Source organism: Vulpes lagopus, chromosome 7 (genome assembly GCF_018345385.1).
Source record: "Vulpes lagopus strain Blue_001 chromosome 7, ASM1834538v1, whole genome shotgun sequence".
NCBI classification, from domain to species: Eukaryota; Metazoa; Chordata; class Mammalia; order Carnivora; family Canidae; genus Vulpes; species Vulpes lagopus.
Window position 1 is genome coordinate 80,729,157 of NC_054830.1, and position 15,867 is coordinate 80,745,023.

General features: G+C 45.1%; 1 protein-coding gene across 3 annotated transcripts in view; it reads right to left on the minus strand.

Moving 5' to 3' along the window:
• The window catches only part of RUSC2 (RUN and SH3 domain containing 2), a 70,475-nt gene that overhangs the window by 9,919 nt on the left and 44,689 nt on the right, over positions 1-15,867 (minus strand). For 2 of the 3 annotated variants that reach the window (XM_041760959.1, XM_041760957.1), the window contains exon 2: positions 2,462-4,558. In XM_041760959.1, coding sequence (XP_041616893.1) covers positions 2,462-4,490 — 2,029 coding nt within the window. In that variant the 5' untranslated portion in view covers positions 4,491-4,558. Of the gene's footprint in view, positions 1-2,461; positions 4,559-14,346; positions 14,844-15,867 lie in introns of those variants that run through there. The other variant, XM_041760958.1, reaches the window with a different exon arrangement.

Here is a 15,867-nt window from a genome sequence, read left to right on the forward strand (position 1 = left end):
GCAGGTGAGCACTAACTGAATGGTCAAGGACTATTAGCTTCTCCCTTCTGGAGTCTATCAATGAATATATCATTTTAGCTATTTGGAAGCCCTTCCAAACTGCTGCCTCATTCTGAGTGTGCAATCAATTAAATATTCCAGATCAATTCAAGTACAGCTTATCTATCAAACTTCACAGGGGTCCCTGCTTTTGTTTTTTTCCAGATTTGGTAAGATCTTTTTGAATCTTGACTCTGCTGCTCAGGATCTCAAAGAGATCTCAGCTTCTTTTGTCATTCATGAATTCACTGAATTATCACTCATTCTTTTATTTTTTAATTTTAATTTCTTAAAAAAGATTTTATTTATTTATTCTAGAGAGAGAGAGAGAGGCAGAGACACAGGCAGAGCGAGAAACAGGCCCCATGCAGGGAGCCTGATGTGGGACTCGATCCCAGGACTTTGGGATCACACCCTGAGCCAAAGGCAGATGCTCAACGGCTGAGCAACCCAGGCTTCCCTCATTCTTTAATTTTAAAAAAACATATAGAAAAGAGAGAAGAGCCCTGTGGGAGGTCACTGAAGACTTATGGAACAGAATAGCATCTCTATATAAAAAGTCTTACCCAATAAAACAACACTTTTAATACCTCTTCCATCTCTGACCAGGACTGTTCTTGCCCTCAAAATGCCTGCTACAGCATCGCCTGTGTCTAGAAACCCCCGCCAGATGATGAAGTCTAAGAAGGGAGTGGGTTCCAAAGGACTCTGGCCAATCTGCTGTTTTTGATCCCCTTTATCTCCTTTCATCTGCCACCCTGAGGGCAGCTCCTTTGTGTCTGAGTCTCCCTAATAGCAGAGGTAACACCATTTATGTTTTTTTTAAACTCACTTCCTTTGAGAGGCCAATGGACCCAACCAGAGGCTACAGCACAGCACATTTCCCTCTATCTCCCCTTCCCTCGCTTTATCTCTCCTTCCAAACCCTCTGAGATTTGGCTTCTACCCTCACTACTCCCAAATGTTACTCTCAGGATTCTTCAGCCTTCATTAATGCCAATGATTTCTCTTCAAAACTTTGTTGAACCCAAACTCTTGTTTGAAACTTCCTCTTCCTCCACTGCGTGGGCCTTCATTCTCTCCTAGTTTCCCTTTTCTTTTCCTAATTCTTCTCAGAACCTTTAGGTGTTGTTCTGCTCACCCTTCAATTACTGTATCCTCAGGGCTCTCTGTCCTGGTTCCCTTCACAACTCCATACGTTCTCCCCGGTGCTCCCATCCACTCAAAGCTTCAACTATATCTGTTATTCTGATGACTCTGATCATGGTGATCTCTGGACCCCCGGGACATCCTTTCCAATCCACCTTTCAGTGGAGTGATCTTTCTAAACAACCAGTGAGTGACCTTTCTAAAATGCAAATGAAAACATGCCATAAACTGTTAAAAACAAACAAATTTCATTTCCCTGAATAAAATAGTTCCATCCATACCACACCATGGCTAAACTAAATTATCTGCAGTTTCTGAAAAGCATCAGGTTATTCTGTACTTTGGTGGTTTTGTATAGACTTTTTCTTACAAGTCTCTACAAAGCCTATTCCTCATCATCTTTCTAGGCTGGTTTTAAATCTAAATTATGTTAGCAGTCCTTCTACATTTTAGTCTGTTTAGAGATCCTTCTCACAGACCAGTATTGTATACTGTCATCTCTGGTTTTTGTTTTTAAGTAACCTCCAACTCATGGCTTGAACTCACGATCCTGAGATTGAGACCGGAGCTGAGATCAAGAGCTGGGGGCTTAACCAACTGAGTCACCAGGGCACCCCAGTCATCTCTGTTTTAATTATGCTTCCTTTTCTGTTTTCATCCTTAGAATTCCTTGAGGGCAGAGACTGTCCCTCGTATCTCTCTTATTGCCAGCATTTCACCTAGAGTGTTTATAAAATTACTTAAATGTAATAAAATAAATAGGGAAAGGGCAGGCCCAGGCAGCTTAATGGTCAAGTGTCTGGTTTCAGGCTCTTTGAAGAGCGGCAACAATCACTGATCAAAGAATGAACTTCACTGACAGCACTGTGGTTTGCCTATGGGACATATTCCTTAAGCGCTGCAAATACCTAAATGTCCCAGACTAAACTTGGGCCTTATCCCTTTTCTAGGAAACCTACTTTACGTTAGTGTTTGCGGTCCCTATCCACGTACCATCATCTTTCCAGTCATCCAGACTTAAAACCACAATCTTCTGTGCACTTCCTTTCCAATATGTCATTCTCTAAGTCCCGAAAATTTCAGTGTACATTTTATCCTCTATTTTTTTTTTATCCACCCCCCACCCCCAACTGTAGGACATGACCTGGACTGGAAAGATGATTGATCTAGACTGAGGAAACTTCAGTGGTTATGGATGGGGTGTTGCCAGGGCCCCAATCACTGAGGAGGCCATGCATATATCCTGGTATTCTCCAGCCTCTAGGTTCCTTACCGTCAGCTCTAGCTCTTGTATCCTTCTGGGTATGGCTGTTGGCTGGGCTCCCTGGGAAAGCAGGCCCTGGATCCATCAGCTGAGCCAGGGGGCCTTGCCCAGCAGCTCTGAGGCTAGCAGGTGGCACCTCACTGGACTGGGGGCCCTGACAGACCTGGGTAGACCAGGGCTCTGGGCCAACTAGGTCCATGCCTGGCCCCAAAGGCATGGGTGGTAGGCTGTGGCTACAGCGAGTGCCCTCATCCAGTGGGCCTACCCTATCTTGTTGGGCTTCTTGGATGGGTGAGAACTCCTGGGAGGAGTCCCCAATGCTCACTCGAAGTGGCGGGGAGCCGGAGCCTGCAACTTTCTTCCGGCCCTTGGCGAGCTCAGCAAAGGAGGTGACCCGCCGAGGCGGGGAGCCAGTCCCAGCGAGGGCTGCAGGACCCTCACTCAGGCGCACCGGGCAACTCAACATGCGTTCCAGTGAGCCCAGGCGGACAGGAGGGCTGCGCGCGAGGCTGCGATCACAGCTTCGAGAGCGCTGGCGTCCAGTGCTAAGGTTGGGGGGTGAAGTGTTAGTGTACACTTGCCCCTCAATCACAGTGGGGCCCACAGGAGTTGCTGCTTCCACTGAGGAACCCACTGCTCCTTGTTCCTCTGGCTGGACTTCTGGCCTCTGGAATAGGTAATACTCAGAGGGCTGGCTGGGGCCAGGGTCTGGGCCTGGGCCAGGTGCAGGGCTGATCTTGGTGTGTTCCTCAGAGCAGCTGGTAATGGAAGAGCCAGCTGGGCTTGGGGATGACTGAGAGGACAGGTCACAGGTGACAAGTTTATAGTAATTCTGTGTGGCCACAACAAGACGGGCCTGGCTCTGGAAGCAGGCTGTGAGGTCAGCCACAGCTGGGCAGGGCTCACAGTGTGGGCGGTAGGAGTTGCAGTTGGCATCGAGCTCAGGAGATGAGGCATGAGGACAGCCATAGCTCCCTTCCCTTCCTCCGCTGTCAGGGTGGTGGGACTCACAAGACATCTTAGACTCGGCTGGAGAGGGCTGCAGGTCCAGATAGAAGGCGCCCGGGTCTGAGTGGCTGCAGAAGGAAGAGTTGCTACAAGACTGTGGGGCGGAGTTGAGATTGGCACGGGAGTTGCCATGCATCTTGTTGTAGAGGGTGCTGAACGTGACTAGCACACCATCTGAGCTGTTGCAGGAGGAGTCACTCACATAGCCCATGGACTGGTCAGCTGCCTCGGACTGACTAGATGTGCTACTGCAGCGGCAGTGCTGAGGTCCTGAGCCTGAGCATCCTGGGTTCCTTGGCGACTCATCTGAACTGAGCTTCCATTCCTGATCAAAGGAAAAGCCAGAGGTATCACTGGCTCCACCCCCACTGCCACTCCCACCAGGTCCCCCACACTCATCCAGCTCCATGGTCTCTGCTTCCAGGTCTGGCCGGCAGCAGTGGCTAGTGCTGCAGTGCTGGGGATCCACAGTGGCCACTGGCTCCTGTTCCTGTCCCTCCACTACTCCAGCCCGACTACGTGTTGCCCCCCATGGCCTGCCCACTCTAGGGCCAGGTGGTGGCAGCTGGAAAGGGGATAGATGGAAGGTGGGCTGACCAGCCCCATGCAAGTGGAAGGACTGCTGGGTGGCGCTATCACCAATGCTGTCATCATATAGGTCGCCAAGTCCTGGCTCAGCCACACTCTCTTGCAGCAGGAAAGGGTTGTGTCGTTTAGGGGCTCCAGGGCCTCTTCCATCCCGAACTCTACTCTTCGTGCTGTCTGCAGGCCGCGTGGATCCCCCAGGAGCAGAGTGCAGACTGTTGAAGAGCAGTGAGTCAGCTTGTCCTAGGTCTTGATCAGGCTGGGTGATGCCCAGGTCAGGAGGGCAGAAAGGATTGGGTCTTGTGCTCCCACTACCTCCACTTGCCCCTCCACAGCACTGCCTATCTGGGACTTGACAGTGCACCAGGGGGATGTGGTGGACGATGAGGGTCTCTCCAGTCAGCTTTGGGGGACTATCCATTCTGGAAATTTCGAACAAGGGCATCAACAGCACCAGACACTGCCCCCGGAGCCCAGTGGGGCAGAACACATTTCATCAGGAGAGCTTGGTACCTGGAGAGAGAGGGAAAGAAAGGGAACCTAATGTCACCTCCCTGGAAGTCAGGGACATGCCCTTTCCCATAGCATGTTCAGATGGAGAGCCCAAGAGGAAAAAGACTCAGAGTCAAAATGGAGCTTGATAACAACACAGCCTGATGGGGCAGGGCTACCCCACCATACTTTCTGTACTGCACAGGTCCGGCTCTTGAGTACCCCCTTCATTTGGCCATGCATTCACTTGTGACAAAAGGCAAACCCCTTTTTAATGCCACCTACATTGGCGATCTCAAGGACAGCACTTTCTCCTTTTCTTTCAAAGACATGTTCTTAGCAGTAAACAATGACTAGTCCCAAGTACAAAAGAGTATGACTAGTACATAACTTAGAAAAATAATCTAGGATGACTGAAATGGTGCTTGGCGCTGAGGGGGATAGAGAGATGCCTTAGACACAGCTACAGCTTGCAGGCTCTCAGATAAGGGGAAAATCATGAATACCATATCATGGACTCATAGCAATATGCTATAATTTTGCAAGAAAACTATTTTAAAATATTCTGTATCATTTGCTCCTATGTCACCTCATTTTCTTTTCCTCTGAGCCCCAGAATTCCTGTCCCTCTCTGATGGCTATGGGGTAACGATGCTCACTCTCCCTACTACTGTCCTGAAGCTTTTATCTATGTTTTCTTTTTTCAAGATTCTATTTTTAAGTAATCTCTACACCCAACATAGGGCTGGAACTCACAACCCTGAGATCAGGAGTCACATGCTCCAGTGACTGAGCCAGCCAGGCACCCCTATCCCGGAGCTTCTTGAATACAGAGACTGAGTTGGGCATTAGAGTGACTACAAGTATGGCTGATGCCAACTTCTTCCTTCTAAGAGGGCCTAGGTGTCAATTTCTAACTCTTTTGTATCACTCAGGCACACAGAAGGTCTAGAAAACATGATAGACATAATATATTCTTGTCCAGCTCAGGATACAGATCTTCTGAAGTGCCCAAATTCTATCCAGTTTCAGCCCAGAACTTCCACTACAGGGGTCCCCTAGAAAGTCTTTCTTCTCAGTTTTTCCTCTGATAGGCTAAGGTAAAGTTCTCTCCTATTCAAGGTCTCCTGGCCCCAAGGACACAGAGCCCATTCTGAGCTTCTCCGGTGTGCTGGTCAGATTATGGCGGAATGGCTCCCTCAAATTCTAGTCTCCTGTGCTACCAAGTTCAAGTCCTAATAGTTCTTACTTGCTCAGACTCCTCATATCTAATTTCTGCTAATTCATTCATTTCTCTTCCTTCCCTTTTTATTCCTGTTGTTTTCTTCTACCCACTGTGAATCTAAATTCCCCACTGCCTAAGTTCTCTGTCATTTAGTTGAATGCTTAATACAACCAATTTTTAAAAATTTAACTCATTTAGATTATAGGATCACAGCTCTTTGTGTAGAGTACAGAAAAGATCTAGGCAAGTCACACATGCCCAAGGATATGAACAGGCAATATATAAATGAAAACATCCAAGTGGCTAATAAATCTGTGCGTGAGGAATACAGTTTAAAGTTTTTTTTTTTTTTATAAATTAAATTACATCAAAATGAAAAAGCAGGTATTTATCCTCTTTTTTCCTCCTTTCCTTTTTGAGAGGAAGACTTCTTTGTTGGACTTCAAACCCTTTGTGAGTTGATGGGGGTAATGAGTTGATATGGAGAAAGGAGGAAATCAGAGAGGTAAACTGAGCTTCAAGGTTAAAGTTATAGAAAGAAAAAAACATGGGAATAAATATTTGTTATCTTGGGATTGGGTGATGGTTTCTTAGATATGACACCAAAAGCACAAGGGACAAGTAAGCAAACAGACAAGGTACACTTCAGAAAAATTAAAATCGTTTGTGCCTCATAGGATACCATCAAGAAAAGACAACTCACAAAATGGGAGAAAATATCTGTAGAGACTTCTAATCAAAATATATGAAGAACTGTTACAACTCAACAATAAAAAGACATATAACCCAACTGAAAACTGAGCAAAGAACCTGAATAGACATTTCTCCAGAGAAAACTTACAAATGGTTTACATTTTGAAATAAAATTTATGATTCATAAAAAAAAGAAAACTTACAAATGGCCAATAAACACATGAAATGATGCTCAACATCACTAGTCATTAGAGAAATGAAAACCACATTGAGATACCACTTTACCCCCATTACGATGTCTTAAGATAAAAGACAATTACAAATGTTGATGAGGATGTGGACAAATTGAATCCTCAAACCTTCCTGGAGGCATTATAAAATGGTACAGCCACTTTGGAAAAACAGTCTGACAGTTCCTTAAAATGTTAGAGTTACCATATAACCCAGCAATTCTACTTCTAGGTATATCCCCAAGAGAAATGAAAACACATGTTCACACAAAAGCTTATATATGAATATTCACAGTAGCATTGTTCACAGTAGCCAAGAAAGTTGGAACAAGCTATTGTCCACTAACAGATGAACGGATAAACATAATGTGACATAGGGGCACCTGGATGGCTCAGTTGGTAGAACATATGACTCTTGATCTCAGGGTTGTAAGTTCAAGCCCCATACTAGATGTAAAGCTTACTTATTTTTTAAATTTGGTTTTCATTTTTTCTTTTCTTTTTTAAAAGAATCTATTTTATTATTTTAAAAAATATTTTATTTATTCATGAGAGACACACAGAGACAGGCAGAGACATAAGCAGAGGGAGAAGCACGCTCTCCGTGGGGAGCCTGATGTGGGACTTGATTCCAGGACCCTGGGATCATGCCCTGAGCCAAAGGCAGATGCTCAACCACTGAGCCACCCAGGTGCCCCTAAAGATTCTATTTTATTTCTTTAAATTTTTATTTATTTATTTTAGATTTTATTTATTTATTATGAGAGAGACAGAGAGAGGCAGAGACACAGGCAGAGAGAGAAGCAGGCTCCATGCAGGGAACCTGACATGGGACTCGATCCCAGGTCTCCAGGATCACGCCCTGGGCTGAAGGTGGCGCTAAATCGCTGAGCCACCCAGGCTGCCCAAATTTTTATTTATTTTTTAAAAAAAGATTTTATTTATTTATTCATGAGAGACAGAGAGAGAGAGAGAGAGAGAGAGAGAGCGCGTCAGAGACACAGCAGAGGGAGAAGCAGGCTCCGTGCAGGGAGCCCGAAGTGGGACTCAATCCTGGAAGTCCAGGATCACGCCTTGAGCTGAAGGCAGACACTTAACCGCTGAGCCACCCAGGCGTCCCTAAAGATTTAAAGTAATCTCTTCACCCAGTGCAGGGCTCAAGAGTTACATGCTGTATAAACTGAGCAAATGTAGAGAGAGAGAGAGAGATAGATAGATAGATAGATAGATAGATAGATAGATAATGTATAGATAGATAAAGCTTTAACAAAAAAACTGATGATAAAAAAATGTGATATATATATGCAATGGAATATTATTTAGCAATAAAAGGAATCAAGTAGTGATCCATGCTACAACATGAATGAACCTCAAAAAGCTAAGTGAAAGATGCCAGGCATAAAAGGCTTATTTGTATAATGTATGATTCCATTTATGTGAAATGTCCAGAATAGGCAAATCCACAGAAAAAGAAAATAGATTAGTGGTTACCAGGAACTGGGGGACTAGGGAATGGGCAGTGACTTCTAATGATGGAGGTTCTTTTTGAGGTGATGAAAATATTCTGAAATTAGTGGTGTTAATTATGAAAGTCTATGAGTAAAATCAAAACTACACATTTTTATGGTATGTGAATTATATTTTAGCAAAGCTGTTATTTAAAACCTTTTAAATAGAAAAAAAGGATTAGGACTTATGAGAAGAGGAAAAGAGAGGTGAGGAAAAGAATGGGTGTTGAACAGTGGAGGAATTTGGCATTTGCAGAGACAAGCTGAGAAAGCGAAAAGAGGGAAAGCTGCCTTAAAGTATGGGATTTTGTTGAGAGAAATAAAGAGGATTTTTAGGAAATTTAGCTATGAGGTACATGAAATAATTTCCCCTTCACTCCTCCCCATCTCTTCTCTTCCTTCACCAAGAAAACTTGGGTTCAAATATGTATGCCACAAGGATGCCACAAGGAAAGTTGGAAACAACTTAAAATTCCAATAATAACAATTAAAAAAGTGCAAAGCAGAATATCATTAAAATAATGTTTAATATGATTACTGACTTGGGAAAACGTTCACAAAAATATTAAGTGAAACTGCAGATTACAAGCAGCATGTAGAGTACGACTCCATTTTTGTAAATAAATATATGTCTATTTTTGTCTTAGTTCAGGCTGCTTTCACAAAATATCTCAGATGCTTATAAACAGCAGAGATTTATTTCTCATGGTTCTGGAGACTGCAAAGTCCAAGATCAAGGTGCAGAATGACTGTATTCTGTCCTCTTCCTGGTTCACAGCTGGCACTTCCTAGCTGTGTCCTCACATTGTGTAAGGGACAAGGGATCTCTCTGGAGCCTGTTTTTAAAGAGCACTAATCCCATTCATGAGGGCTTTGCCCTCATGAGCTAATCACCTCCCAAGGCCCTACCTCGTACTACCACTACCTTTGGGGGTTAGGATTCAACATATAAATTTTGGGAGACACAAATATTCAGACCATAGCAATATGCATAAAAGAAAATTTGAAGGCATATACAACAAAATGTTAATAGTGCTTATCTCTGTTGAGTGATTTTGAATTACTTTTAATTTTACTTTCTGTTTCATCTGTATTCCCCCCCCTTTTTTTTAAAAGATTTTATTTATTTATTCATGAGAGACAGAGAGAGGCAGAGACATAGGCAGAGGGAGAAGCAGGCTCCCCACAGGGGAGCGAGACTCGATCCCAGGACCTGGGATCACACCTTGAGCCAAAGGCAGATGCTCAACTGCTGAGCTACCCAGGTGTCCCTGTATTTCCTTTTAACTTAAATTCAATTTACTAACATATAATGTATTATTAGTTTCAGAGGTAGAATCAGTGATTCATTAGTTGCATATAACACCCAGTGCTCGTTACATCACGTGCCCTCCTTAATGCCCATCATCCAATTACCCCATCCCCCCACCATCTCCCCTCCAGGAAACTTCATCAACGTATTTTCTTTCTTTTTTTTTTTTTATCAACGTATTTTCTAACTTGTATATAATAAATATCTATTATGTACATCATTTAAAGTTTTGTTCTCTCTCTTTCTTTCTTTTGGAGATGGGGCACACGGTAGAGGGAGAGTGAGAGAGAGAATCTTAAGCAGGCTCTATACCCAGCACACAGCCTGACAAGGGGCTCAATCTCACAACCCTAAGATTATGACCTGAGGTGAAACCAAGGGTCAGACGCTTAACTGATTGAACCACCCAGGTGCCCCATTTTGTTTTCTTTAAGGAATATAGACACTGTGGGTTCAGGGCTCAGAGAGGGCAGCTTCCCCTTCATATAGTACTAGGTTTCCCCAAAGTCCAGGCTATCATCTAAGGCCTGGGTTAAAAGAAGTGTAAAAAACTGTCTTGTACATATAGCAGTCATTTTAGGAGTACCTATAGGCTATAGTCATCACTTGATCTTCAATGCATATCAGCACCTCCCCCGTTTAACGCACCATTTTCTTTTCTTTTTTAAAAAAGATTTTATATATTTATTTATGAGAGACACACAGAGAGAGGCAGAGACATAGGCAGAGGGAGAGGCAGGCTCCCTGCAGCGAGCCTGATATGGGATTTGATCCCAGGACCCCAAGATCACAACGTGAGCCGAAGGCAGATGCTCAACCACTGAGCCACCCAGGTGCCCCTAAAGCACCATTTTCAAGTGGCATTCACAAATAAAGAACTTATGATTCTGATCCACAAAACTATTACTGAGTCATACATGCTTTGAAATGGAAAAACAGTGACACAGAGTCTAGAGGGTTGATCCTGTAAACCAGGGGTAGAGAATAAATGAATACGGAAGATGATGAAGAAACTTTGGCTGGAGGGTTTGGCAGACAGTTATATTATAATGTTTTGTTTATGTATCTGTCCCCCAAACTACAGTGCATTCCCTGAGATCAGAAACTGGAATATAGTCAACTTTGTGTCCCTGGAACCTATACATAGAACTGGGAACATGGTAGGTGTTTGGTCATTTGTGGACTCCTATTTTACCCATTTAAAAACTTGACTGTTTGTCTTTTTATTTTTGAGTTGTAGGAGTTTTTAATTTTTTAATTTTTTAATTTTTTAAAGATTTTATTTATTTATTCATGAGAGACGCACAGAGAGAGAGAGGCAGAGACAGGCAGAGGGAGAAGCAGACTCCATGCAGGAAGCCTGATGCAGGACTTCATCCTGGGACTCCAGGATCATGCCCTGGGCCAAAGGCAGGCGCTAAATCACTGAGCCACCCAGGGATCTCCGAGTTGTAGGAGAAATTTCCTTTGTCAAACATATCTTGAGAATATTTTCTCTCAGCCTGTGGCTTGATCATTTGTTTTCTTGATGGTGCTTTTTAATTAATGGACGTTTTTAATTTTATAAAATCCCATTTATCTGGTTTTTTCTTTTATGGTAAAAACTGTGTCCTATCTAAAAAATATTTGCATCTCAAGATCATAAAGAAAATTTTCTCCCCCCACTCCCCAAAAGCTGTATAATTTTAGCTTTTACATTTAAGTTGTGTTGAATCCTATTTTAACTGTAATGCTCTTATCGTTGGTTGATTCATTTTATATTTTTGTATCTTAGGTCTTATTCTTCCCTGATTTCCACACAACCAAGGGAAATGCCTGCCAATAGTTCCTTCACAAACAACTCTAGCTCAGTGAACTAAGGTGAAGTTTTGCAGACATCCTGAGATTTTGTACTCATGCCCCCCACCCCCTGAAACTTGCGCATTTTTTGCAAAGCACTTTTTAAAATATATGTCATCTCACTAATCCTCACAACTCACCAAAGTAGACAGAGCCACTTTCATTTTAAAAAACAAGGGAATCAAAAAATAAAAATAAAAATAAAAATAAAATAAAAAACAAGGGAATCAACAACCAGAAAAACAAAAGGATTTGTCCAAGATCACGCAGTGAATAAATGACAGATTTTGACAGGACTCAGGAATCTTAACTTTGATCAGTTAAGAATGTAATGACAGTATACTGTATACGTGACTTTATTTCAAACACCACACAGAACATACCTCTTAGACTTCTTTCTTGGGAGTGACTTGTTCTAAAACAATAAAAGTTTAATACTGTGGCCCATGAGCTCTAACGAAGTAGAAGAAAAAACAATGAGGTAGAAGAGCTCATTCCAGGCTTATCCTGTACCCTGATTAAATGGAGAGACATGGGAGATGAAGATGGGGAAGAAATAGAGAATCCAGAATAGGAAGGAAGTGGAAGAAAGCGCTCAGAAGATGGGCCCTCTAGCTATGGTAGATAGTGGTGGGTTTAGCCAGAATAAATTTATGAAGTCTAACTCTCAGAACCAGGGAAGCTTTCCATGAGAGCCCTTTACCTGGCTGCTATCCCATATGGGTGTCTCCTGGCCTATCATAATAATACAATTTATTAGTGATCATTTATTGAGCTCTTACATGCCAGGTGATTTACATATATCATCTCTAGTTCCATGTAATTTTTTTAAAGATTTATTTAAGAGAGAGAGTATGAGGAGTGGGGAGGAACAGAGGGAGAGGGAGAGAGAGAATGCCGAAGCAGACTCCCCGTTGAGCACAGAACCCAATATGGGGCTTGGCAACCCTGAGATCATAACCTGAGCCAAAATCAAGAGTCAGATGCTTAGCTGACAGATGCACCCAGGTGCCCCACCACTATAATCTTTTTTTTTTTAATTTTTATTTATTTATTTATTTATGATAGTCGCACAGAGAGAGAGAGAGAGAGAGGCAGAGACACAGGCAGAGGGAGAAGCAGGCTCCATGCACCGGAAGCCCGACGTGGGATTCGATCCCGGGTCTCCAGGATCGCGCCCTGGGCCAAAGGCAGGCGCCAAACCGCTGCGCCACCCAGGGATCCCACCACTATAATCTTTTAAAGTAGGCATAATCGGGATCCCTGGGTGGCGCAGCGGTTTGGCGCCTGCCTTTGGCCCAGGGCGCGATCCTGGAGACCCGGGATCGAATCCCACGTCGGGCTTCCGGTGCATGGAGCCTGCTTCTCCCTCTGCCTGTGTCTCTGCCTCTCTCTCTCTCTCTCTGTGCGACTATCATAAATAAATAAAAATTTAAAAAAAAATAAAGTAGGCATAATCATTCCCATTTTAACATGAGAAAACTGAAGCATAGCAGGAGTAGGCAGTTTGCCCACAGATACACAGGTGAGATGGGACACAAACTCAGGTCTGCCCTTCTGCCCAGTTCTTAATTCTTTCCACTGCAACTATCTCCCAAAGAAAATGACCAGGGCCACACCCTCTTCCCAAAGTGCCGGCATCTACCCTGCTACTAGAGCGGCTGCTTCCTTCCTTTCCTGTACAGGTCTCCACCCTGGCTTCCACTTACGTAACGTGTACTTACCCACTTCTCTATTCTTTGAACCTATCCATCTCCTCATACTACTGCCCCAGTAATGGGAGTGTTATTCAACACTCTTCAATCCACCTCCTATCCCAGCTCTCAGCCCTCACCTCCCTGCCTCACTGGTAGTCCCCATGGCCTTTCCCCTGTTCTGTAGTTCACATTCTGAGATGCTTCCTGGGAAGTAACACCCTCCCACAACTTCCCAGTGTATTCCCCAACTACACATTTGCACAATGTGGAACCACTGACACCTATTAGCAGGTTTTTGAATCATCCACCAAGGTGGTCAATGGAAATGGGAATTTAAGCAACTCTATCTGCTCAGCAATATGGTAACTCTGGGCAGGAAAATGTTCTATACTCCAGAAGAAAGGTCTGCCCTCTCTTTGGTCATCAGCATCTGTCTCCCAGTCATAGAACACCTTTCCTCTTTTTTTTTTGGCCTCTTGAAGGAGGACTGGGAAGACAGTGGTACTCAGCTGCCATTCTTTAACAATCTGGCCTTGACCTGAGGTCTAATGAGGAGCATCAGGAGGACTGATAACCTTTTTCCTGTCTGGGTCCTCTCTGGGGCAGGACTAAAGGGAGGAGAGAAAGGGGGTGCATTTGGGAGTATCAGCTTATGCCCAGGTCCCTTCTTGTTAGGAACCTAGGTCTGTATAAGGAGACTGATTATAACAGGTCAGGTACTCTCCGCATCACATGATTGCCTCCCCACACTCCCCCAATAGACCAGGGAACCTCTTGGTCAACATTCTTTCTTATTCCATCCTCACCAAGAGCCTGGTGGCTCCCATGGCACCAGAATATGGTATGTGTGTCTATGGGCATGTATGTTTGTGTATGGACAAAGAAGAATGGGCTGGATGCTTCCCAGCTCCTCCTCTCGAAAGCTGCTTGAATCCCTGCATTTTCTCTATCATAAACTTATAATAGCTTTAGGGGTGTCTCCTCTCATTAAGCCTTTGTTCCTAGATCTGACCCCCTCCACTCTGGCCCACACTATAGCAGCTTCAGTAGAAACGCCCAGAACGGAAGAAGGGGATCTTTTGCTGCTTGACAAAATAGCATTGGCCCAAGCCTCTGCACCACAGCCCAAATATATGCAAGGACAAGCTCGGCTAATGTTTGCTCTCCTGCTTGCACTCTCATTCGCTCGCTCTCTCCCTCTCTTTCGGAAAGACAAAGCCAACCCTCAGAAGCCAGGGCCCAAATGTGCTGCTCGGTTATCCAGCGGCTCTGCCCTGCCCCTCCCCCAGCTCCGCTGAGCCTTACCTCTGTAAGGAGCCTTGAGCTGTACCGGAGGCTTCCTTTCCGTTTGCACTCCCACCAAGCTCTACCTTGACAGTTCCTGCTGAGGCATTGTTCCACGAGATCACACAGGGGGAACTGAACCGATTTCCTAAGATCTGATTTCTGCTAATACAATGGCATCGTTGCTAATGCAGGGAGGCTGCGCAATCCCAACCCCAATATTCTTGCTGCCGCCGCCGCCGCCGCCGCCGCTGCCACTGGTGCTGCGGTGACGTTGCTGCTAAGGGAAGGGGGAAGGGAGAGGAGCAGGCATGCCCACAGTACAGCCACTCAGCCTCCCTCCCCGTCAGTCCCCGTGGGCCCTTCAGCCTGGGGAAGGGGGAGGGGAGAGAACGGAGTCAGCCACAGAGGGCAGTCGGTGCTGGAAGACTGAGCACTCTCAAGGCGGCAAGGAAGATTGGGGAAAGAGCTGGGCCTAGCTTCTCTCTTGTCCTTAGGAGTCTCAGGGAAAAAGTCTGGGCAGAGGCTTAGAGCTTCCTTCCTTCCCTTAGGCCCCTCCTTTTAGATCTTAGCCAGAAACCTCTCCCTCCTCTCTTCAACCCACTCTGAATGACTTCTTGTTTTCCAGCTTTTGCCTTTCACTAAGATTCCAGACTAGCCCCAGGGTGGAGTAGCCAGCCTGGGAGGGGGTTCCTGAACCCTGAAGGGAGGTTGCAAGGACCGGTCATCATTCTACTGGCAGGTAGAGTCCTTGCGGATTCCGGTGAGGCTTAGCACTAGGCTTTTTAGGGTGTGCCTCTTCAGAGAAATGAGGTCTGTCTCAGAAAAAAGGGAGACTGGGCCATAGGCAGCCTTCTATACACAGGGTGGTGGTGAACCTTAGGACCAACCTGGCTACGGGCCCCTTCCTAACACAAGGTCCAATTCAGTGTCTGGATTTTCAGAGGGCCTGTTAGTGTGGCTGGAATAGCCACCGTCTTTCACCTACATTAGTTTTTGGACAAGTGCTGAGCGGGGTCCAGCTGGGCCTGTGTTGAGAAAGAATCCATTTGGCCAGGCTGAGGGGCCAGGAAGCTTATTTTCAGAGGGAAAGGAAGGCTAAGGAAAGGGAGTGGTCTCCCCTCAGAGAAAAATCTCGGTTCTACCTGTAGACCTACAGAGCTCTTCACCCCTTCTAAGCTCCACCATCCTCAGGTTCTAGGCCAGTTCTGTGGGAATCAGTAACCAGTGGAGAAGCCACAGGCAGAGCCAGTTGTACCGCAAGCAGCAACACTTTCTGTCCACTTCATGCCACTGCCCCCTGCTTCCACCCTTGAACACAAATACAGTCACAAGCTAGGGTTGGCCTCTAAGCACTAAACCTGTCTACAATCTCCGCTCAGTATTGACCAGTATCTGGATTCCACAGCCAAGCCCTTGGATTTCAGGTCCCTAGAAAGAAGACTGGGGCCCACTGGCCAGGACTATGAAACCACCACTAGGATCCAGAAGAGATATAGTTTCTTTCCCTTATTGCTTCTCCCATTCTCATGACCCATGGGG